Source organism: Grampus griseus, assembly GCF_964374135.1.
Source record: "Grampus griseus genome assembly, chromosome: 7".
Classification (NCBI taxonomy): Eukaryota; Metazoa; Chordata; class Mammalia; order Artiodactyla; family Delphinidae; genus Grampus; species Grampus griseus.
Window position 1 is genome coordinate 18,532,064 of NC_139001.1, and position 25,099 is coordinate 18,557,162.

At 47.1% G+C, this 25,099-nt stretch overlaps 2 protein-coding genes across 5 annotated transcripts in view; both read left to right on the forward strand.

The window, feature by feature from the left end:
* Window positions 1-976: 976 nt before the first annotated feature.
* Window positions 977-7,523, forward strand: SLC23A3 (solute carrier family 23 member 3; the record flags this gene model as incomplete). 3 transcript variants are annotated; one of them, XM_082658871.1, is made up of 12 exons in its annotated part: window positions 977-1,141; window positions 1,269-1,426; window positions 1,540-1,661; window positions 1,850-1,923; window positions 2,252-2,433; window positions 2,757-2,880; window positions 3,035-3,143; window positions 4,291-4,544; window positions 5,040-5,145; window positions 5,428-5,595; window positions 6,612-6,707; window positions 7,151-7,523. In XM_082658871.1, the coding sequence occupies 12 exons, from the start codon at window positions 977-979 to the stop codon at window positions 7,441-7,443; spliced, it is 1,851 nt and encodes a 616-aa protein (XP_082514997.1). In that variant the 3' UTR covers window positions 7,444-7,523. The 3 variants fall into 3 exon arrangements, with proteins under 3 accessions (XP_082514997.1, XP_082514998.1, XP_082514999.1); XM_082658872.1 differs by having other exon boundaries at window positions 1,540-1,637; XM_082658873.1 differs by lacking the exon at window positions 4,291-4,544 and having other exon boundaries at window positions 1,540-1,637; window positions 2,788-2,880; window positions 3,104-3,143.
* Window positions 7,524-8,567: 1,044 nt separating this feature from the next.
* Window positions 8,568-25,099, forward strand: part of NHEJ1 (non-homologous end joining factor 1) — a 76,430-nt gene continuing 59,898 nt past the window's right edge. For both annotated transcript variants that reach the window (XM_082658310.1, XM_082658311.1), the window contains exons 1-5: window positions 8,568-8,663; window positions 11,851-12,027; window positions 12,495-12,707; window positions 19,818-19,956; window positions 20,529-20,587. In XM_082658310.1, the coding sequence (XP_082514436.1) occupies window positions 11,851-12,027; window positions 12,495-12,707; window positions 19,818-19,956; window positions 20,529-20,587 (588 nt within the window). In that variant the 5' untranslated portion in view covers window positions 8,568-8,663. The remainder of the gene's footprint in view (window positions 8,664-11,850; window positions 12,028-12,494; window positions 12,708-19,817; window positions 19,957-20,528; window positions 20,588-25,099) is intronic.

A 25,099-nucleotide genomic window follows, 5' to 3' on the forward strand; every position in this document is an offset into this window, starting at 1 on the left:
TTGACAAAAATTTGAAGGGAAGGAACTCGCTGGCATGTAGTCGCCCTGTACAGGATGCTACACGTCCTGAAATGCTCAGGAACCCCACCTCTTATTATGAAGAATTCCTGAGACAATTTTTGAACCACCGGATGTACGTCACGTATATGAAAAGCCTGTTTGTCTGAGCCTGGAATTACGTGTTTTACATGTAAACACAGAATAGATTTTGCACATTTGGAAAAAGACTCAGTTTGCTAGGAATGCACCTCTGTGTAAATTAAAACTATGCTTTGTTCATCACTTTACCAAGAACTTGTTCACTATTTTGGAACATCAGGTCACTAATGGCAGCAGTGCCTGTGGTACATGTGTCATCAGGAAAGCACCGATATCAGTTGGCATTGCAGTTGTCACATCCACGTTGATTCCACATATGGGGGTGGGCACTGGACTACTTCATTGTCTTCTGGTTTAGTTGGGCCCAAGCTTTCACACACTGAAAGGATAAATTACTTGTATTTCTCCTTTATATTACAGTGAGGACATTATACGGAGTTGTCGTACATGATGTAGGGATGTTTCCTTTTGAGGTAGTCCACGGGGCTGGATGCTAATAGGGTTGAGAACTGCAGTGTAATTGTGGTGGTTCCAAATGGCAGTGCTGAGGAGGGAATACAGTCTGTAAAATCTCCCCAGCCTATTTTAGAGGCTTCCTCCCCACCACTCCTATCCCGGGACAGGGGCTCTAGATGGAGATTCTTGGGGGGAGGGGTCCAGAACTTGGCTCCCCGGTTAATGGGTGACGGAATTTGTGCAAGAGCTGGGCAAAGGTGAAAGGGCCGTGTCCTGCCCCAAATCCCTCATCCCTTCGCTCTGCTTCATTGACACTCCCGCCCCCTGCCCGCTCCAGGCAGCTAACTTCACACAAACTCTGACCTCTTACTCTCCCTCCTTAACTCCAGGGCAGGCAAGACAAGACGAAAGGCAGGGCAGCATGAGCCGATCACCCCCCAACGCCATACAACTCCGATCCGTGGGCTCCCAGGGTACCATGGCTTCCCTGCCGCAGCCGTCTGCTGTCCAAAATCCCTCCTCTCACTCTTGGGCCTCTGTGTGTGGGTCTCCTCCCTGGGGCCTCAGCTGTCTTCTGGCTCTGCAGGTAGGAGCAGAGGTGCAGGAACTGGTGCTGGCTGAAGGGGGTGTTTGGAGGGAGGAGGTGTGGCATGAGAAACCCTCTGGAAGTAGGTATTTCTGCCTATTTCTGAAGACTGTTCCTCTGCCTGCAGCACATCTTGGTCCTGGCTTCTCTGCTCTGTGCCTCCCACCTGCTCCTGCTTCAATGTCTCCCTGCAGGAGGACTCTCTTCCTCCCCTGCCCAGCTCCTGGCCTCCAGCCTCTTTTCATGTGGCGTGTCTACAGCCCTGCAAACTTGGATGGGCAGCAGGTGAGGGGAACTCCCTGGAAAGAAGGGAACAGGGTCCCAGCGCGTAGGAGAGGCTCGGGGAGGCTTTCAGCTGCCCCATGTTTCCAGAACTGCCTGGGCTGCTGTTCCTACAGGCTGCCTCTTATCCAGGCTCCATCCTTAGAGTTTCTTATCCCTGGTCTGGTGCTGACCAGTCAGAAGCTACCTCTGACCACCCGGACACCTGGAAACTGTGAGCACAGAGCAAGGGCACAGGGTGAGGGTGAGGTTGGGTGCTCACCTGAGCACACAGTTGTAAGTGGGTGCAGGATTGAGATGGGGCAATGATGGGAGGGTTAGGCACCATGGGGTGCTGGAGCTGTGTCAGGCACCAGCCAGAACTGTAGAGCAATGGGTCTCCAACCTGTTTATCTCTCTCCTCTCCACGTCCCCAACTTCTCCCAGCCTCCCTTGTGCTGCGCCTGTGTGGTGGACCTGGCTGCCACGGCCTGGAACTCTGGAACACTTCTCTCCGAGAAGTGAGTACGTGGGGATGCGGAGGAGGAAAGCTAAGAGTGGTGCCCAACTGGGGAGGCTCTTGTTTCCACTTTACAGGGACTGAGAGGCTCTAGGGCAAAGAGTTGGGTGGGGGGAACCTCTCCTGGAATTTTTTTTTTTTCCACACCACGTGGCTTGCGGGATCTCAGTTCCCCGACCAGGGATTGAACCCGGGCCACGGCAGTGAAAGCCCGGAATCCTAACCACTAGGCCACCAGAGAACTCCCTGGAATTAGTTAAGATGTCCAGGCTGAGGTCATCTCAATTGAGCGGAATGTTTTCTCTTTGTCCACTTCTCCACTCCACCAGGTGTCCGGGGCCGTGGTGGTCTCCGGGCTGCTGCAGGTCATGCTGGGGCTGTTCGGGGGTCCTGGCCACTTGTTCCCCCACTGTGGGCCCCTGGTGCTGGCCCCCAGCCTAGTTGTGGCAGGGCTCTCGGCCCACAGGGAGGTAGCCGTGTTCTGCTCTGCTCACTGGGGCCTGGCATCGCTGTACGTAAGTTCTGAGAGGCGTGGTGCCCGGTGGGGTGTGTGGGAGCGGGGGAGGGCAGAGGTGCTGGCTCCACCAGGTTTAGCTGCCATCTTGAAAGGGACAACACTTTGTGGATCTGGAATCCAGGACTTTTGCTGGATTCATTTGTTCACCCTGACTTTCACCTTGTCTCCCACTGACCCCCAAGGTGCCCTCCTTCCCCCTCCATGGGGGGCTTTCTTCTCCGGGACCCCCTTTTATGGTATTCTGCCACTCCCACCTCCACTGCCCCGCCTCCGGATGACTGCTTCCTCTTGCTCGTAAAGCTCCTTCCCTCTCCTAGGCTTATCCTGCTCATGGTGGTCTGTTCTCAGCACCTGGGCGCCCGCCTGTTCCCGCCTCACCCCTGGAGGCGAGCTTCAACCTCTTCAACCCACACTCACATCCCTGTCTTCAGGCTCCTCTCGGTATGTGGAGGTCTGGGCAGGGGCAGTTGAAGTTAGAAGGGCTGGCACGGAATGCTCGCTCGGCCACCTACCTTTTGGTTTCTGTCTACCCCTCCAAGGCTAGCTTGAAAAGTTCTGGGGGAGGGGTTCTTTTCCTCTCAGTCTTGTCCCTCAGGTGCTGATCCCAGTAGCTTGTGTGTGGATCCTCTCTGCCCTTCTGGGTCTCAGCATCACCCCCTGGGAGCTGTCCACCGAGGCACCGTGGTTTTGGCTGCCTCACCCAGGTAGGTTTTCTCCTCCTCCATCTTCTTACTCAAATAAAGGTGTCTCTTTCTTTGGACTCTGAGTTAATGAAATTAGCTGTACAGATTCTCAAAACACACAAGGGAGAGAAATTGCCAGTCTGAGGGGCAATGCCAGCCGCTCACCACAGGTGTCTTTGTTACTGTTTAGAGACATCTGTAAGCCCCACCACTGCGTGTTGATACTCCTTAACCAATTTACACATTTACGTTACTTACTCCCACAGACATTTGAGTTGGTGACCTGTGCACAAAGATTGCTTTTGAGGAGGCATTGTATATGAAATTTGCTCTCTCATCAATTTAATAGTGGTCTGTTGAGTGCTTATTATGTGCTAGGCACGTGATAGGGGACATGGTGATAAACATGACAGACACGGTACCTGCACTCATGAAGCCTATAATCTGTTGGGGAATACAGATACTAATTAAATAGTCACCCAAGTAAATGTAAAATTGCACGCGGTAAATTAAAAAGGGCGGGTACCTTGTGTGATGAAAGGTCATAATGGGGAATCTGACTTTATTGGAGAGTTCAGGAAAGGCACTCTTTTTTTATGTTTTTATTTATTTAATTTTTAATTAAAAAATTTTTTGGCTGCACTGTGTGGCTTGTGGGATCTTAGTTCCCCGACCAGGGATTGAACGTGGGCCCTCGCAGTGAGAGCATGGAACCCTAACCACTGGACCGCCAGAGAATTCCCAGGAAAGGCATTCTTGAGGAAGTGATCACTGAGCTGAGATGTGAGAGATGAGTAGGAGCTTATTGGGTAAAGGCAAGAGTGAAGAGCATTCTAGGTGGAGAGAACAGCATATGCAAAGGCCCTCTAGTGGCCAGCAACACAAGTACAAGGGCCTGAAACAAGGCCAGTGTATCTGGAGTGAAAGAAGTGAGGCAGAGTGTGGTGGGAGATGAGGCTAGAGAGATAGGTAAGCGTCAGACCAAAGAGGACCTTGTAGACCACAGTAAAGGGATGAGTCTTTACCCTGAGTTTGATGCTTTTGTCCCAAGACATCATCTTCAGAGATAATGGGGCCTTTAGGGTGCTTGTGTCATAGGCTGTCAGAGGCAGGGGGATGCTTCAGACGTGAGTCTGGCCCCAAAGCAGCTCTTTCTCCCCCCCACCAGCTGAGTGGGACTGGCCCTTGCTGACACCTAGGGCTCTGGCTGCAGGCATCTCTATGGCCTTGGCAGCTTCCACCAGCTCCCTGGGCTGCTACGCCCTGTGTGGCCAGCTGCTGCATCTGCCTTCTCCACCTCCGCATGCCTGTAGCCGAGGGCTGAGCCTGGAGGGTCTGGGCAGTGTGCTGGCCGGGCTGTTGGGGAGCCCCATGGGCACTGCATCCAGCTTCCCCAACGTGGGCACGGTGAGCCTTCTCCAGGTATGTGGACGGAGGTGGGGGGAGAGGAGCCGGAAGTGCAGGAGAGGGAAGGGGACTGATTGCCAGCTGTGCCCAGCCCTCTGCCAGGCACTTCACAGCAGTGATCTCATTTAGAGAGGTACCTAGAAGTGGTAAGGGCTAGGAGTGTGAGGAAGACACTAAATCACTACTGAACTCCTTCTGTGCCTCAGGCACTGTACCAGGGCTGAGGTTCTAGAGAGAAGCAAGTCAGATGAAGTCCCTGCTCTCTTGGGGACTTCGAGAGAGAGAGGTGGACAATTTAAGAAAAAAAAAAGAGATAATTTCCAAGAGTGATAAGTGCTATTTAGAAAACAAAGTGGGGGTGGGATAGTGGTTGAGTAAGGGAAGCCCCTTTAGGTAGAGGGCTGGGGGATGCTTCCTGGGAGAGTGACATTTGAGTTGGGATCCAAACGATGAGAAGGTGTCGGCCAGGTGAAAACCTTGAATGGTCGAGGAGGTGGCTGTGTTTTCTAGGCTGGATCTCGGCGAGTGGCCCACTTGGTGGGGCTGCTCTGCGTGGTGCTTGGGCTCTCCCCGAGGCTGGTCCAGCTCTTCACCACCATCCCACTGCCTGTGCTTGGTGAGTGGATGTATCAGCAGGACTGGTGTTGAACCAGTACCCCCCAGCAGGGCCCAACTGGCTGCTGGTGGTCAGCACCCTTTCTTTCTGAATAGCCTCCCTGATATATGGATGTACGTGTCAGCTGTCCTATTTTCTCAGCCATATCTTGGCCTCTTGACTGGCCTTCTCTGCTCCTGGGCCTCTTGGTGGTCTCTGCCCATTACAACCTGCCCTGGCCTGCAACACTCTCTGCTGTGCCAGCCCTCTCCCAACATCTTCAATTACTTCTGTATGAGACAGGTGGGGTGCTGGGGGTGACCCAGGCCGTGGTTCTGTCTACTGGATTCTCCAGCTTCCACTTGGCTGACATTGACTCTGGGCGGAATGTCTTCATTGTTGGCTTCTCCATCTTCATGGCCCTGTTGCTGCCAAGATGGTTTCGGGAAGCTCCAGTCCTACTGAGCACAGGTGGGAAGAGGGGGGATGGAAAGAGAAGTTGCTTTGCAGTGGGAAAGCAAGGGCTCAAGGCTTGAGTTTCTCTGGACTCCAGGCCCCCGCACCCAGAGAAGGACTTTGGTATAGTCCATCCACTTGTTTAGCAAATATTTATTGAATACTGTGCTAGCCCCTTGGGATACAAAGGTGACTGTAGATGTGACAGTCTAGAAAAAGAGATGAGATGTGTAGAAACATAACTAGAAAGGTTTAGATAAAGAGCTATGGTGCTCGGTGGTGAGAGAGATGGCTTCTGTTGGAGATGATCTGGGTAACTTTTATGGAGAAAGTAACATTGAGCTGGTCTTGAAGGACGGTAAGATTTAAAAACGTATTTGGTGAGAAGGTCATTCCTGGTGGAGGAACCACCATAAACAAAGACATAGAAGTAGGAAGTCATAGGGTATGTCCTGGGAGTGGCAAGTAACTTAGTTAGCTTAGCTTAGCAAATAGCAGTGGTTCTTAACTGAGGATGGTTTTGTCCCACAGAGAACATCTGGCAATGTCTGGAGACATTTTTGGTTGTTATAAGCAGGGGAGAGGTGATTGTTAGTGGCACTTAGTGGGTAGAAGGATGCTACTAAACATTCTGCAATGTACAGAACAGCCCCCTCAAACAGAAAAGTATCTAGTCCAAAATGTTAGTAGTACTGAGGTTGAGGAACCCAGGCTAGAGCACAGAAGGTAAGAAATGGGAAATAAGGTTGGGGATCTTAATACCAAACTTTCAGGAGACAGGGAGCCTGGAACTATCGAAGCATATCTGGAGGGCATGTGTATGCTCAGAAGATAGGGTGTTGAGCAGGGACCCTGTGGGAAGGGCCTGGGTGTGGGAAATAGAGAGCACAGGGACAAAGGAGGGGGGGCATGGAACAGTTCAGAAAGATCTGTCCTTGGTCCAAGACTTAGGCTTAGGTTGGAAGTATTAGGCTCCTTGGCTTTGCATAGGATCAGAGTTTCCCCTCCTGCCTGGCCCCAACCCCCTGTAGGCTGGAGCCCCTTGGATGTGTTACTACGCTCACTGCTCACAGAGCCCATCTTCCTGGCAGGACTCTTGGGCTTCCTCCTAGAGAACACCATTCCTGGTAAGTTGAGGCCAGGCCCCAGCAGACTGGGGAATGGCCAGGAAGTCATCACTTCCTGGGTTGGGCAATGGCCTGAACACCCTCTCTCTCTCTCTCTCTCTCTTTTTGAATTAAAAAAAAATATTTTTTAAAATTTATTTTATTTTTGGCTCTGTTGGGTCTTCGTTGCTGTATGCAGGCTTTCTCTAGCTGCGGCGAGCGCGGGCTTCTTATTGTGGTGGCTTCTCTTGCTGTGGAGCACGGGCTCTAGGCGAGAGGGCTTCAGTAGTTGTGGCTCGTGGGCTCTAGAGCACAGGCTCAGTAGTTGCAGCACACAAGCTTAGTTGCTCCATGGTATGTGGGATCTTCCCGGACCAGAGCTTGAACCTGTTTCCCCTGCATTGGCAGGCGGATTCTTAACCACTGTGCCACCAGGGAAGCCCTGACCACCCTCTCTTTTGCAGGCACACAGCTTGAGCGAGGCCTAGGTCAAGGGCTGCCATCTTCTTTCACTGCCCAAGAGGTTCGGATGCCTCAGAAGTCCAGGGAGAAGCCTGCTCAAGAGTATGAGCTTCCTTTCTCCATCCAAAACCTGTGTCCCTGCATTCCCCATCCCCTCCGTTGCCTCTGCCCACTTCCCGAAGACTCTGGGAATGAAGAAGGAGTGCCCTCTGAGCCAGGAGAGACAGCCGACTTGCTGCCTGGCTTTGGGGAGCAGTGCCCTGGGTCTAGCAGAGAAGAACTTAGGTCCCAGTAATTACCAGGACTCCAGCTTCCACCTTGATTACTTTAGCCCTATCTCTCAGCTTGCTGGAGAGCCAGATCCCAGGCTCTACTTTCTCTCAGGGAGAGGATGTGTGTGTGTGTGTGTTTCACATGGGCCCACCTAAAGGTCTCATTTCCCAGCAGGTGTGTTTGCCTTTCCTTCTCTTAATTAGGCCCAACTGTTCCAGAGCAGGGCCATGGTTTATGGGCCATGATTGAATGATATTTTGCCTGTGAACTATCTATACTCGAACCCCAGCATTCACTAACTGATACTTATTATGCCTCCTATGTGCAAGGTCCTGGAAATACAGATATGGATAAGGCAGGGTCCCTGCCCTCTCAAACACTTATGGTTTAAAAAGACATGTAATTACCAACTAAAATCCAAAGCAGAAAGCAGTCTGCAATAAAGATCGAAACAATGCTATGGGAGCAAAGCGGAAGAAATAATGAGTTCTGATTGGGGATAGTGGGAAAAGCTTTACATAGAAGCAGCACTGAGGCTGGCCTTAACAAGAGGATTTTTCGTTGTGGAACAGGGATGGGGAGAATTTTTTAGGCTCAAGTATTCAGCTCGAGCAAAACAGTAAGTTGTACAAGGTGCAAGATGAGTTGAAGGATGTCAAGCTTCTCTGTGGTGATGGAGCATAAATTGGGGGTGCATGGAGGGAGAAATGAGACAGGAGAGGTAAAGGATGAGGTCAGACCATGGGATTTATGCCTGGGAGACTCATCTCTTAACTCGAGTGCTGGTGGAGACCCAAAAGAGATATCTAGTGAAGTTCAATCCCCTCGTTTTATTTAAAAACAAAACAACAAAAAAGGCTGGACGCGTAGGGAAGGGAAATGACTTTGGGTTTATCAACAAATCCAAATCCGGGGTCCCCTCTCCTGCACTTCGTCCGGCATTCTTTCTACTCTGCCAGCGCGACACTGAGGGGCGGCCCTACCCCTCCACCTCTCTACCAGGGAGTCCTCCAGCCTCTCTTCTCGCTTTCCCAGCCACGGTGTCGCTCCACCTCTGACGGATCCAGTTTATCAGCTCCGTGGGCCCAGATGTCCCGCCCACATCAGGCTTGGGCTCCGCCCCAGTGTCCCAAGACCCCGCCTCCCCGTGGTTGGGGGAAATGCCCCTACTCTAGGCCTTTCGGGTTGCGCGGGCGGGCCAGCTTGCCGCGGGGAGAGTGAGAGCTCTCGAGGCCGCTCACGGTAGGTGGGGTCGAGCTCTAATCGGGGCCAGGGCCGGGGCCGGGCGGCGAGAGATTGCTCGGGCTCTGCGGGCTGGCCCTGGCAACGCGCTTCCTCCAAGAGTTTTCCTCCCAGGAGGGACCCGCGCGCGGCCGGGGTTCTGGGACAGGCCTTCGAGGGTGGGCGTGGGCGGGGCCGGGGGGCCGCGCGTGCGCAGCTTGCCTCCCGGCCGCGAGGCGGGGTTTGTGCGGGTTCTCCTATGCGGGCCGCTCGGCGCCACCAAGTAGCCGGTTTTCGGCTTTGTTGCCCTTTGAGGGGTCCCGAGCCGCGCCTCATGCAGCCGGTGCTGTAAAAATAGAAACGTGGGGCTTCCCCGGTGGCGCAGTGGTTGAGAGTTCACCTGCCAATGCAGGGGACACGGGTTCGGGACACGGGTTCGTGCCCCAGTCCGGGAGGATCCCACATGCCGCGGAGCGGCTGGGCCCGTGAGCCTATGGCCGCTGAGTCTGCGCGTCAAGGCCACAGCAGTGAGAGGCCCGCATACTGCATAAAAAAAAAAAAAAATAGAAACGTGAACGGTGAAGGCCTTTCTAGTGAGGGCGAATGGAAACTGGACGCCAAGCGGGTCTCCTGGGGTAGAGCTGTGGTAAAGGGACCGAGGGGCGGGGCGGGGCGGGGCGGGGCGGGGCCCAGCCCGGACGGTCGCCGGGGTTTTGCTGCCCTCTGCAGGATGGCGGAGGAACTGCGCCGAGGGAGGGGCTCACGGCCGAGGTGCGGGACTGGGTGCCGACCCGCTTTAGGCCACCCCACTCCTCTGTTGGCCCTCGGCGCTTCCCCATCCTCATTCAAAATAATAAACGGGTGACTCTGGTTAACGTGAGGGTTAAAGGCATCCTTGAAGGAAACATGAGAAAGGTGAGATATAGAGGCCTCAAAGCAGGACACGCGTGGTGGGAGCAGCAAACCCAGGTCTGATGCTGAATTTCTCAGACCTTTTTAGGGGGCTTGTTGATCCCAGATCCCACATTTTAAACTCCTCTCCCGCCCGCAGAACAAAACATACTGTGTGAGGGTCCTGAGCTTCCAGGCTTTCCGAAGTGACATGCTCGGATAGTCAACCCAATTTTGGTGACTCTTAGAGCGCACGCTGGGGAGTGCCTGTAAGGGAGAGAAGGGCTTGGCGACTTGCTGTTTGTGACCGACTTGCTGTTTCTGACCTTGAGCAATGTGGAACTCTGGTCCCGTGAGGACTAGCTTAATCATTCCAAGATCTTCTCTTCCCAGTAGGAACAGCAGGTGGGAATGTGACTGAAATACCATCATCTGAACACAAGGTTTTGAGGCTGCTGCAGATAAAAATCACAATATATATAGTTCTATTTCACCTGTCTAGTGACTGTACAAATTATGTTACAAGGCCATGCTTCAAAAACTAGGTTATGGTTGGAAGAATAATGGCTTAGATTGAGATGAAAATGACTGGAAGAACAGCACCGTGTTAACCACGTTAATGAAATCCAAGGATTTTCATTGTTTTCTTTGTGTTCTAAGATCTGCGCTCCCCCCACCAACTTCACTTTGTGTTTATAAACTGAAATTACATCACGTTTTTTGTTTGGCTGCGCAGGATCTCTGACCAGGGATTGAACCCGTGCCCCCTGCAGTGGAGGCATGGAGTCTTAACCGCCAGGGAGGTCCACCCTTTTTTTTTTTTTACCCTCCGGAAAAATGATCAAACTGCCTGTAAAGTAGCCATAGTTACTGAACATCTACTAGATTAAGGCTACAAATTTAGTTGCTGAAGTCAAAAGGTTGGTTTCCAGGATGTGCAGCCGGGCATGATATCATTGATGGCAGTGCCTTGGATGTGGGTGTGGATGAGTGAAGTGGAGTTAATTCGTGGTCTCTACCTCTGTGATGTGCTGTGCCTTGTATTGACTTCTTAGTCATTCAGGGTCTTCTTGAAATGGGGTTGGGGCTTTTCTCCTTGCTTCTGGACACAGAGTTATTAGCTCTTTATTTGTGTCTCATTGATCCCTTTGAGAATTTGACCATAGCTGTGGACGTCTTCCCTCCAAATGGGTATATGCAGGTATGCACAAATTTTGCACATAATTCCAGAGGGTTTACATGCATAGACTCTAGATTAAGAATCCCTGACTTAGAGAATGTAAATATATTTAGGGAAAAAATATATTTAGGGGGCATATAAATATAAATAAATAAATATATATATATACACACACACACATACATACATATATTCATTTAGGAAATATATATATATGTTTAGGGAATACATATATATATATACCCACACACACACATATTTAAAATTCTGAGAGCTTCCAGAGTTTTTTTTTTTAGATTTTATTTATTTATTTTTAATTTATGGCTGTGTTGGGTCTTCGTTGCTGCATGCAGGCTTTCTCTAGTTGCGGCGATCGGGGGCTACTCTTCCCTGCGGTGCACGGGCTTCTCATTGCGGTGGCTTCTCTTGTTGTGGAGCACGGGCTCTAGGCGTGCGGGCTTCAGTAGTTGTGGCTCGCGGGCTGTAGAGTGCAGGCTCCATAGTTGTGGCACACTGGCTTAGTTGCTCCACGATATGTGGGACCTTCATGGACCAGGGCTCGAACCTGTGTCCCCTGCATTGGCAGGTGGATTCTTAACCACTGCGCCACCAGGGAAGCCCAGAGTTTTGCTTTTAGATAATGATCAAATAATTTGAATTTCCTGCGTGTGACACTTATGACATGATGTTTTGTAAAACAAGAACTATTTCTTCTCTTCTAGAAGCTCTGGGAAAGGATAACATTGACATATTTATTAGGAATGTGATAAAGGTGCAACAAGAATGGTTTAGGTTTCCATATTGTTATATTATTAGAAAGCAGAAATACTAGTACCAATATGCTGAGGCTTAACCGCTATAGAAGAAGGAGATATTTTATGTTTTCTAGGAATTTAATATGGGAAAAAAAACCTCAAAATTCTAAATCAATTTTTAGTGGCAAGAGGTGGTAAGGTTGGTGCTCAGCTGGTTATATACTGGGAGGGTGAAGGAGAGGGGGTAGAATGTAAATCAATGCCTTCTGTTTTCTTAGGGAGGATTTTCACAAGATGTATTTGATAGAGAACTCTCTGAGTGGTGTCCCCCCAGGCCTACAGCACCCTGGGGGCACTTTGCTAAATTAAGACTCTCCTGCAGATGGAGGAACTGGAGCAAGGCCTGCTGATGCAGCCGTGGGCATGGCTACAGCTTGCCGAGAATTCCCTCTTGGCCAAGGCTTATATCACCAAGCAGGGCTATGCCTTGCTGGTTTCAGATCTTCAACAGGTGTGGCATGAACAGGTGGACACTAGTGTGATCAGCCAGCGAGCCAAGGTAAGTGTGAAGAGAAGTACTGCTATGGGTGGCAGTGGACATAATTTCTTTCCTAGTGAAGGTCAGGGGGCATTAACATCACCCAGCTCATTGGCCTATAGGTAGCCAAGGAAGGTCAAATTAGGTTGCTACAATTCCCATTAATGTTCTGCACTTCTACCTCTAGCCCTAGGATCTTTCCATATGGGTGTGTGTCTGTGTGTGTGTGTGTGTGTGTGTGTGTGTGTGTGTGTGTGTGTATGTGTGTTTCTGTAGTGCATTCAGTGGAAGGCAGAATTGTGAAGTAGGCCAGTTGATCTCTCTTCTTTTTGTTTTCTTCTTTCCTGTTCTGATGTTTTTATTTTCCCTTCCCTTCCTCTTCTGCCCACTGTCTTCATGTTAACCAGAGCTTTCCTTTGCTGTTACTTACCAGGGAGTCAGTTTCCTTTTAGCCCTCTCACCCTGTGCAACGCTTGCTCTCTTCTTAGGAGCTGAACAAGCGCCTCACTGCTCCTCCTGCGGCTTTTCTTTGTCATTTGGATGATCTGCTTTGCCCACTGTTGAAGGACACTGCTTGCCCTGGCAAAGCTACATTCTCCTGTGATCGTGTGGCAGAGGCGCTGATACTCCGGGTGCAGAGTGAGCTCTCTGGTCTCCCATTCTATTGGAATTTCCACTGCATCCTAGCTAGCCCTTCGCTGGTAAGTGCAATTCAAATACGGGGTAGGGAAAGGGATGCCAGCTGCTTCCCCTTCTCAAAGCTTCTCAAATGAAGCTTTAGGTGGGTTTTTTTTTTTTGGTAAACCCCATTTGACATTTGTCTCCAATTAGAAAACTTTCCTTGACTAGGAAGAAGGCAGAAAGATTTCTTGACTGGTACATTCTTTCCTTACAAAAGGAGCATAGTTTGGGCCTACATGCTTTACCGGGTATCTTTATTCATTACTTGGTTTATTCAACATTTATTAAGCATCTACTATGGGCTAATTGTTGGGTGTCCAGATCTAAAACAATATAGCCTATTCCTGGAGTTCATAATCTAATGAGAAGGCAGACAGACAGGAAACAGGATAAATTATGGTATATACTTTGATTGAGATAAGCCCAGGATGATTGAGGATCTGAAAAACCTTTTTGAAGAGAGAGTTTCTGAGCTGAGTTTTGAAGATGAATAGGAAATAAGTGGGAGAAAATAAAAAGATCATTTTAGGCATGAATGCATTCTGAGAGGTGTGGAGATGTATAAGTGTGGGGCAAGTGGGGGAACTTCATGACTACAGGGAGCCATGAGAAATGAGGTAGACAGTGGCCAGATCTTGAAGGATTCTAATGAGTTTGGATTTTACCCAAAAGGCAACAGGGATTCACTGAACAACTTTAAGCAGGGGTTTAACACGATCCAATTTGTAATTTATCAAGATCACTCTGGTAGTAGGGTAGGCTATATACCAGTGTTGAGTACCTTTCTGAACATTATCTTGTCATTTAATCCTCACAACTATCCTGTCCTGCAAGATAAATATTATTGCCATTTTTCAGAGTAGCAAGCTGAGATTGAAGGTAATTTGTCCAAAGTCATCCAGTTTATAAATGAATGAGCTGGAATTTGACTCCCAGGTAGGTCTGATTCAAGAGCCCATTTTCAGGGACTCAGAAGATAATGTCCTCTGCTCACTTGTAGCTTTCTAGGCCCCAAGAGCTTTTATTAGCAATTAGTTAGTTGAGAGTGAAGAACTAGTTTGCAGGAATTACTTCTGCTTGTCCTTCTACCCTTTTATAGAAACAGAGCTTGTTTTAGCATTAGAGGACAGGGTCTTCTTTGGGGGTCCTAAGGTTGTAGGTTTATCAGCAGAGGGATCTGAAGACAAATGGGCATCATTTCCTGTCTCCCTTCTTTAGTTTCCCAGAGGTAGTGTGATGCTTTGGCAACAATAGGGTGATGGAACAAAGTGCTTTTCAATAAACTGTTCCCTGTTTTTGATCTAGTGTTTTTGACCCAAGCTAGTCTTGAGTGTTTGGAAACACTAACCTCTGAATTTTTAAGGCCCATTAACAGTGCTTAGCAAATAATAATCACTCAATTTTGTTGATTTTAATTGAACTTCTTGTGAAAATTTCCACCTTGCTTTAGGTAGAATTTATCTTGTTCAAAACCCCTGTAACTTTTTCTAAGTAACACTAGGAGGCACTGTTCCCTCAATAATGCTTGTTATGACACAAAAACATTTGGGCAGCCTTGGGGAAGCCCTAGCAATAGCTACTCTCATTTTATATCACACAGCCCTGGAAATTCAGAAGAGTGAGATTGGGGAGGCAGTTCTTGTTGGAAGCTGATGGGCTCTAATAGTTTTTTCTTTCAAAAGAATACAGTAAAGAACACTTGTATAATGATATTATAATTGAAAGTAATGGGTGAAGAAAACCTAGCTATTCTAGGCAAATTCCTCTAATTGCAGAGCTGCAATTTAAAAAGAGGCAACAGGGGCTTCCCTGGTGGCACAGTGGTTAAGAATCCGCCTACCAATGCAGGGGACACGGGTTCAAGCCCTGGTCCGGGAAGATCCCACATGCCGCGGAACAACTAAGCCCGTGCACCACAAATACTGAGCCCGCACTCTAGGGTCCATGAGCCACAACTGCTGAGCCCGTATGTCACAATTAGTGAAGCCTGCACGCCTAGAGCCCATGCTCCACAACAAGAGAAGCCACCGCAATGAGAAGCCCGCGGACTGCAATGAAGAGTAGCCCACGCTTGCCACGGCTAGAGAAAGCCCACACGCAGCAATGAAGACCCAATGCAGCCAAAAAAATAAATAAATAAAATAAATTATAAATAAATAAAAAGAGGCAACAGTGTTTAGAGTGGAATGAATCTTGGTTGGCCATGGGGAGAACAATTTATTAATAATTATGCTTCAAGGTATATTATTAAAAGAAGAATGCCATCCCAGGGAAATCCCTGTACCTGAGGAAGCTTTATAGGGAAAAAGTTAAGAGCCAGTGGACACCGGTGAGGATGTAGGCGGATACTATTTCAGGCTTGTGTGTGTGTCTATGAGGTCACACAGTCATAATTTTTGTTTGTTACTCATTCTTGTCATAGTTTTTATTTAATTCTTTTTGAATGAGTAACTCATGCAAAAGGCAAACACTTCAAATAGCATTTAAGTGTATGTAGGGAAGAAATAGGTCTTCTTTCTACTCCCTTTCCAGTCCCTCATTTTCCTTCTCTGAAGCAATTACTGCTGTCAACTTCTTGTGAATTCTCAAGCAAAGCCACATATATATGTGTGTGTATATGTATGTATATATACATATATATATCAGTATATATATATATCAGTACATATGAATATACTCATATAGTCAAATACATATCTAGATATATGTATTTTCACAAATGGCAATATTCTGTTCACAGTGTTCAGTACCTTGCTTTTTTCACTTAGTTTTAGAACATAGAAATCATTCACAGCAATACATTTAGAAGACCTGCCTTAATATTTTTTAATGGCAACATAGCATTTTGATGAATGAGTTTATCAACGTGTGTTTAATTGCTCTGCTGCTAGTAGACACTTAAATTGTTTCCATTCTTTTGTTTTTATATGTAGTGAATATCCTGCATTTTCTTTTTTTTTTTTTTTTTTTGGGCGGTACGCGGGCCTCTCACAGCTGTGGCCTCTCCCTTTGCGGAGCACAGGCTCCGGATGCGCAGGCTCAGTGGCCATGGCTCACGGGCCCAGCCGCTCCGCGGCATGTGGGATCTTCCCAGACCGGGGCACGAACCCGCGTCCCCTGCATCGGCAGGCGGATTCTCAACCACTGCGCCACCAGGGAAGCCCTGCATTTACTTTTTCTATGTGTAAATGTGTGAGTAAATTCCTAGAAGGGGAATAGCTGAATCAAGGAGTATTTGCATCTTTGATCTCGCTAACGTAATGTTGTGTTGTCTTCCAGAGAGACTGTGCAGCTTAACTCCTCCAAGTCATGTCAGAGAGTAGGAGAGTACCTATTTCCCCACACTCCCTACCACATTCACATTAATAATGTAATACTTTTTATGTCTCTGCAGGATATTATGGAATATACAAAGCTTTCTAACACTAAGCCCATTTCCACTTCTGGCCAACTTCTCTTCATCACCCCCTCCTCCTTCCCACTGTCTATTCTTCCTAGTATCTAATGTAATTCTTTTTTGTTGTTGTCATTCTTATCTTTTTTTTCTAGTGTAATTCTTTATATTCCATATTTTGAGTTTCAAATTTGTCACCTCTTTGGCCAGATTATGATTCCCAGGAGTCACATCTGAAGGTTTTTTGGGTGGTAGAAGGAGCACAGGCAGACCTGAATTTGTAACTCAGCTCCATCACTTTGACTACTTGTAGTACCTTGGATAAGTTACTGAATTTTTATGAGACTCAGTTTCTTCATCTGTAAAATGGCGATACCAGTCCTGACCTTACCACAGAGACGTGAGGATTAAATAAGAGAACATATGTAATATTACTTAACCTTAGCATTATAGTGGGCCTGTGAGAGCAAATAGTCCAACTCCATAATTTGTCTTTTTAAAAAAAAGACAAGGGGCTTTCCTGGGGGCTCAGTGGTTAAAAATCTACCTGCCAATGCAGGGGACATGCAATCGAGCCCTGGTCTGGGAAGATCTCACATGCCGCAGAGCAACTAAGCCCGTGCACCACAACTACCGAGCCTGTGCTCTAGAGCCTGCGAGCCACAACTACTGAAGCCCGCGCTCAGTAGTTGAGCCCATGCTCCGCAACAAGAGAAACCATCGCAATGAGAAGCCTGCGCACCGCAACAAAGAGTAGCCCCTGCTCGCCACAACTAGAAAAAGCCCGCGTGCAGCAACGAAGACCCAATGCAGCCAAAAATAAATAAATAAAATAAATTTATTTTAAAAATAAATAAATAAAATAAAAATAAAAAAGACAAGGACCATGAGAGTACTTGGGGTTAAGCCATTTTCACATCTAGGTGCTATGAGAGCCAGGGCTAGAATCTTGGTCTCCTAATTCCCAGTCTACTATTCTTTTCATTATATCCGAACATGATATGTTTCATCTTGGGATTGGTAACTGCCATCCTGCTCTTCTGCCTATGACTTATGAACATTTCTATGGGAAATCTGAAGATGCTGGGGAAAATTATAAATAGCTTTTCCTCTGGAGAAGATTGGCAACTCCTGTTCTGTATCCACCACACTTCCTGACTTCCTTAACTGTTGTGATCTCTTTGAGGGCAGAAGCCTCACAGGGTCAGAGCGTGTATTCAGCACCCAGTAGGTATTTGTTGAATTGATTTATTGAACTGCATCTTTTCATATGTTGCTGTCTGTAAATGAAGGGGAGGGAGTGTCCCAGCCTCCTAAAGCACTTCAAGATTTTTCTTTGTAGTGTCTGTGGATTTGCTTTGAAATCTGTTGCTTCAGCCACAATGTTTTATTCTAATTAATTGATCTAAGTTAGGGTTCAACTAACTTTGAAATGAGTTATACCCCAATGAGTCGGAGTGGTGTAACCCAATCCTATGAAATTATTTGAGAAGTTGAAATATTTAAGGATAAAAAACTTTTAAAAAATGCTCTATAGACATTGGAGTCCTAGCAATAATTTCAATAATTACCACATTTAATTAGACATAGCATTGATTAAAAACTGTTCCTCATCATGTTTCATGCTGTTATATTTACCACTACTCAAAGGAATTGCTGTGAAAGTAGCCCCCAGAGAAAGGTTGGTTATTGACTGTAGGAATTTCTGTTATTTGAGTGCTGCCAGCAGATGGATGGTGATGCTGCTTGGTTGGTAGTGGCAATTATTTTCAATTCAACTCACCAAACATTGGCTTGCTTTCATACAAGTATTCACCTATTTTTCCTCCTGATCTCCCTTGAGAAGGAGCAAACTTAAAACAATTCCTAGGAAAGAGAGTTGAGTCTAGAGCAGATACATTTTCCAAAAGCAGAGCTTCTGTCACATTCTGAACAGTACTTCCTGGAGGTTTAAGTTTATACTAAGGGCTGAGCTGGGAGACAGTTCTAGGTTGGGATGTGCTATGTGACAGAAAGAAGTGACGGGTGTCTATAGCTGGACCTGATTGCCGGCCTTCCACTCTGCACTGTTACCCTGCGTTTCTTGGGTCCTAGTGCTGGTGCAAAAGCTGCTGCCACTAAACCCTAACCTCCCGCAACCCTAACGCACACCCAGTGTCTTCTCCTCTACTCTGTCTTTAGAGAAAAAGAATCATTTCCTGTTAGTTTGAGCCACAATACACCTGAAATTTTTAGTAATAAGTTTTACTAGAAAATTAATGGAAATGAAAACGTACAAGTCTGAAGAGTCCAGACTTCTGATCCTGATCCAGATGAGTCTGGCTTGCACATCTTATGGGCCACTTTAGTACCTTTTCCTCACTTCAAGCCTCTGTGGGGTTTCTTGTCTAAAAGCTATCCTTTTTAGGTCTAGGGTACAGGTTGGCATACTGTGGCCAACAGGCCAAACCTGGCTTGCTGCTTATTTTTGTAAAGTTATACTGGAACCCAGCCACCCTCATTTATTACATGTTTTCTATGACTGCTTTCTTGCTACAACAGCAGAGTTGAATATTGTGACAGGGACTATATGGGCCACAGGGCTGAAAATGTTGACTCTCTGGCCCTTACAGAAAAAGTTTGCTGACCTCTGATCTAGGGCGTTTCTTCTCACTGCCTCCTTTAGTTCATCTCCTTGGGGGAAGGGAAAGGAACTTTCATAATACCCCCCAGCCACAAATTATCGATTTTAGCTAATTTTTTGGACAGCTAATGGACACCTTGTATAGGTGAATGGAATGGTTATTCTATATAGCTATGCATTATCATATGAGAACATCATTCTAGCTGTGCTGCAGTGTAGCCATGCTTACATCCTTCTTACCTCTGGTTAAGAGCAAGCTGTGTGGAGGGGTGGTTTATTCCTTCCTAGGCTGGTCTCTTGGTGACTGGCTTGTTTCTATTACAACAGTGACCTTAGACTTTGCTGCATTTGTGGGAACAGATGGAAACTCTGGCCTCATTCTGGGCTATCATCAGCCCTGAAATGGTTCATAATTGGTGTCTGGGTCTGATTTGACTTTCACAGTTCTCTACTTTCTGTTGATATTTGTCTTCTATTACACTCCAGCTAGCATACTCTGTTTTAGTTGCAACTACTTGCTTGGAGGTTACTTGGATCTTCTGCTTTCATCTCTCAGTTTTTGCTGAGAGTTGAGTCCACACTTACCTCTTATCACCTGTATCACATCCTTCTCTCTCTTTTTTTTTTTTTTTTTGCGGTACGCGGACCTCTCACTGTTGTGGCCTCCCCCGTTGCGGAGCACAGGCTCCGGACGCGCAGGCTCAGCGGCCATGGCTCACGGGCCCAGCCACTCCGCGGCATGTAGGATCTTCCCGGACCGGGGCACGAACCTGTGTCCCCTGCATCGGCAGGCAGACTCTCAACCACTGCACCACCAGGGAACCCCACATCCTTCTCTAGGTTATCTGTTCTCTAGGTTATCTATTCATACATGTTCTCCTTTATTCTTCCCATCCTTTTATCTGTGCCACAAAGAAAATCCTTGAACCTCTTTCATATACTTATTTAATTATTATATTTGTGTTTACATTCATGTAAATGGGTTGCTTGACTATGAAAATACAAGTTCCTGTGAAAACATTTGTTTTTCAGTATTTTTTCCTGGTACCTTATACACTGTTAGGGAGTACTTTGTGTTTATCTGTTGGCTAATTGGTATCTCTTCCATGGAAGGTCTCCCAACATTTGATTCGTCCTCTGATGGGCATGAGTCTGGCACTGCAGTGCCAGGTGAGGGACCTAGCAACATTGCTTCGTATGAAAGATCTGGAGATCCAGGACTACCAGGAGAGTGGGGCTACGCTGAGCCGAGGTGAGAGGACATTCTTTGAGGAGTTGGGTCGGGAGTGGTACAGACGGTCGAAGAGCCTTAGCAAAGGGGGAGACTCATTTGCATTAGGGAGGTGCTTTCCTGAGGGTGGGTGCTGACCAGGACTGGAGACTAGATGACACTTCTTTTGCGTCAAGTACCTGGCTGGGGCCCAAGTATCCAATAGAAGCTGTAACTGAGCCCAGACATGCCCTAGGCAATGGGAAGGAAAGACTCTGGAAAGGGCCAACAGCTATATAAAATTGCATGAGGGAAAAATGACCTGGGACTTTAGGAAGCTGCATAGCTCCAACTTCAGAGTGAAAATTCAATTTCACCTGTCTTTGTGGTGGGAAAACCTTCTAGAGCGCATGCTGCCAATGAACCTGTCATTTATTGCTAATCACCCTTTCCTCCTCCTGTTTGTCCTCTTCTCCCACTGGACTAGGTGTCTCTGGGTGTTGCATCTTTATCCTCTTTCCCAAGAAGTCCTGGGCTCTGTTCCCTTTCCATCTCACAGGTAGGAAACTCATTCTAAGACTCATATTTCTTTTCTGCCTCCCTTCTTATTACAGATCGGTTGAAGACAGAGCCATTTGAAGAGAATTCCTTCTTGGGACAGTTTATGGTAGAGGTAGAGTATTTGCTATTTCCTTTCTCCTTGTGCAGCTTTGCTTTACTTCCTCTTTCCAGGTGCCTGAGTGGTGACTTGCATTTTGGGTGTTAGGTTTGCTTGCATCGTTGGAGAACCCTTTCTGTGGAAAAGTTACCTATAGAAAGTCTGATAAAGCTGAAGATGTACCTGGGGAAGATGGGGAGAAGTAGGGGGAAAGATGTAAAAGGCAAAAGTGAGCTGATTAACATTTGTAAAACATCTCTGCTAAGGTACCTAGGGATTTTGTTTGGAATTCTCTTGGAAACCTTGGTGGACCAGTTGCTAAATTTTTGCTTGCTGAGATCTGATCCCAGGTCTGGATTGTGGAGCGGGGGGCTAGTCATTATTACTTGTCTGGGCCCCTTCGACATCCCACAGTAGAGGAAGGTGAAAAGCACAGGGCTACCATTTGGGGACTGTCTTGTGGGCACAGTAGGCTGTGGAAAATCACAGTGTTTATACAAGGGGACTGGCAAAGGAATGAATGGGGAGTAGATAATTGTGGCCTGTCAGAAGCTCCTGCCTAGGTTTCCCTTCTAAGGATTGAGCTTGGCCAAAAGAAACATCTATTAAATGCCAAGCAGGGGTAATATTAATAGTAGTGACCTTTGATAATACCAGTCAATATTGATCTTTTTCTCTAACTCTTCTGAGACTTGTTGGTTGTACAGTTAGTACCCTAGTATTATTGCACTATTTTCTAATTATACGTGTTACCCAGGTTGGTACTTTATTGTGTAAGTAAATAATGCTGTTATAATATTGTGTTATGTATAGATTATTTATATTTCTGTGTAAGCTTGTTGTGGACAGGGGCTGTGACTCCTACTTCATTTGAACCTGAAATTAGTGCTTTTCACAGGGCTGAGCAAAGCAGGTGATTTGGAACCTTCTGTTCTGCCTTTTGTCCATTGAGCAGTAGCCTCCTGATGCTTGAGGTCTCAACAGTGAGAACAAAACATGTGAGTTGAGCGTTCAGTCCATCTACTGAAGCAGTTGTAATTCTGGAGGAGAAGGAAAGCATGTGTTGCTAAGTCCTGAAGCAGAATAGGTTTCAGGTCTTCATGGGGAAAGAGAGATCATTAAACCTAAACCTGTGACAGAGAGAGATTTCCTAGGCCATTTTTCTCTCAGATAGCTTCCCCCATTTTTCTCTCAGATAGCTTTCTCTCAGATAGGTTTGGGTATTAAGGAGGTTAATGTAGGCTGGGATGGCATACTAGTTCCCTACCTCAGCCCCTTAGTCAAACAATGAAATGCTTATTCTTAGCTCAGCAGGGAGGTCCCTTCCTGATCTAGTGCCTGCATACGTATCCAGCTTGGTTTCTCAACATTTTTCTCTGTGTATTTTATGCTTCAGCCACGCAGAATGGCTTTGAATTACCAAAAACGCTGTTTTCTCTAGCCTTTGTGTCTTTGCACACATTGTTCCTTTATCTAGAATGCCCAGTGCCCTGGTCTTATCTACCTTGTAAACTTCTATTAATCTTTCAAGTGTCAGCTTCAGCTTCTTTGGGAGACCTTTCCGGACTGTCCTTGTAAAGATAATCCTTCTTTCCTGCTACTATAGTGCCTTGGTTCATGCCTCTATTTTACTAGTTATAACTTTGTCATGATGCTGTTTGTATGTCTGCAAGACTATGTCTTTTTCCACTCATCTATGGACTCTTTGAGGGCAAGGACCACGTTGAATGTGTTTCTATGTTCCCAGCACCAAACATAGTGCTTAGAAGTAATAGGTTCTCAACGGGTTTGTGGGTGAATATGTTGATAAACCTACACTGGAGGGATTTTATGAAAATTGTGGTGGTGTGGGCTGTGGATATAGTGTTGCTTGTTAGACCCATATTTGGGATCTTCAGTTATTCTCCTGATTTATTTTGCGGCTTTGGATAAATCACTTCTCTCAGAGCCTCTATTTTCTCATTTGTAGAACTGAAGTCTCATTTCTTTCATGCTGTTGGGGTGGAGGAACACTGCAGAACTGAATGAGAAAGCATGCGGAATACAGGTGCTAGCCCAGGAAGGGGATTGGTGTTTGGAACCAACTACTTCAAGAACTCTGGTCCTCTAGGTTCTGGGTGGATCACATCCAAACTGCATAGACCTGTAGAATTTTATTATATCTGGAAAGGATCTGGACGATAGATAGTTGTAGCTTTCCATTTCATAGATTAAGAAATTGGGCCTCAGAGGGGTTAGGTGACTCGCCTAAGGTCGTATGGTGGTAGCTTTATGTTTCGGACCATCCACACTTCTTGACTCATAGTCTAGGATTATCCCTATTTTGTTTTGCTACTTTTACTGGTCGTACACACAAATTAGAGGAGAGTCAAGGGCTAGGATAATGTAGAATTCTTATGACCTCTGGGATCACTGCCCTGTCCTCGGAATGTCCTGTAGAACTGCTAGAACTGAAAGGTTTCCTACCGGGACTGCAGCATTTCTTATGGCCAGTGCATCTTTTCAGTTACTCTGCTTGCCTGGGGTCCTACAAACAGGACACAGAAGGGTCACGGGGTCACCCAAGACCGAGCTGGAAGGATGTGCCATCAAAATAAGCAACATAGGAAGATAAACAAACCAGGGACAGAGAGCTCGGGATGAAGGTGCAGGGGGCAGGGCTGATGTCAGAGGGCCATGCGGTCAGTGCCTTTGCTCTGTTTTTCCTGCTTCTCGTTAGGACTATTGCTAGGCAAGAGGATATCGAGATAGGGCACAGGAGGCAGTAGGATGGGAGGTTTCTAGGATACTAAGGCCAGGAAGATTATTTAAGGATCGAACAGGGGTTACTTCTCCATATTTAGTCCTTTTGTTTTTCCTCTCCCCTTAGGAGCCTGATTTTCATTTCCAGGGAGCCCAAGGGGGACAATCGATGGTGACCTAACTAGAGGGGGATTCCTGGCAGTGCCCATTCAAGTCAGGGCTGGCCCTGTTCTCACAGAAGGCAACATCCCCATGTAGAGCATTTCCTAGGACTAGGGGCTAGGAATAGAAGACCAGTCAAGGAATTGGGGGCTATGACTACATGCCAGTATGAACAGTGTTAAGGAGGAAGTTTAGGATGAGTGGGCTGGCATGGCCCACGCTCAGCAGGGTCCACTGGAGGGAGTTCCTTCCCCTGGCCGCGTCCATGCCTCCCTCTCTTCATCTGGTTGCCATCAGGCTGTACGGCTGCTGGCGTGCTCTTTATTTATTTATCCCAGTGTAATGGGGTGAGGAGGGAGCTGGCCTAAAGCTGGCATTCCGAGGCCATGCCACGAGCCACAGGCGGTTTGCATGGGTGTGTGAGTCACTGGGGCTGCATGCTGCTCAAACCAGACGCGGCTGGGCTCAGGGACAGCAGGCAGCCCAAAATAGAGCCCCGCCCTCTGCAGCTGGCAACCCCTGGCTGGGAGTCAGCCCTGTACACCGAAACCTGGGCAGTTGCGTGAAGTTGGCTTCCTTGGGGAGGGAGGCCTTAGCAGAGATAGAGATTTTTGCAGTTCTCTCCTTCTCTATCTTCAGAGGAGAATATTCAGCATAGCAGTCACTCCCGTTAACTGCTTTCCGAATGCCTTGTAAGACTTAAAGAATCTGTTCCGTGTAATATCTTAACCAATTTCTATTATATAGTTATAGTTCTACAACTATAGTTAACATTGATTTGACTCAGCATCCTAAATGTAGCCATGGCCTTTGTGTCCTGTCTAGTTTTTGTTAGTATTTTCATCCCCTGTCTGGTTGCAGCCTGATTCTAGAGCAGAGACTTCAAGCTATGAAGATATTCATTGCTGTTCTTATGAAGCTAGAGCTTATATCAGAGACACCTGGGGAAGATGCAGAGTTCTTTAACCTGAAAATTGCTATCCTGTTAAGTTCACAGACAGCTTCTACTTGGTTTCCTTGGCTGGCTCTCCATCCTTTCCCTACCCTCAAATGTTAGTGTAACCCAGGATTGGGTCCTCCATCCTCCCACCCTTCACTCTCTTTCTCTCTGGGTGATCTCATCCAGAATCCAGTTCTAGCTATCACTAGTACACCCCTGAGTACCAGTTTTATATCTCCACTATGTTTCAGGCCCATATTTCTTTCTGCATATTTGACATTCCCACCTGGATGTCCCAAATGCAATACCCTAAACGTGTCCAAAATTAATCATCTGCTCCCCCCAAACCCAGTTCTCTTCTATATTCCTTATCTTGGGGAATTGTACCATTATCCATTCAGTTTTCTAAGCTAGAAACTTGGGAGTTATGCCCTCTTCTCTTTGTCCTTACTTCCAGAGCCTAACTTATTAACCCGTTTTTGAATCTGCTCTTCTTCTCTATTCCGGCTTCCATTGCCTTAGATTAGCCATTCCCCACCCTGTTTCTGGTTTGACTATGCCACAGCCTCCTAACTTGTCTACCAGTCAATACTTATTTTCCTCCAGTTGAACTTGCAGTTATGTCAGAGTGATCTCTTTAAAACAGGAACATGATGATGTCACTCTCTCGCTTAAAGTCCTTA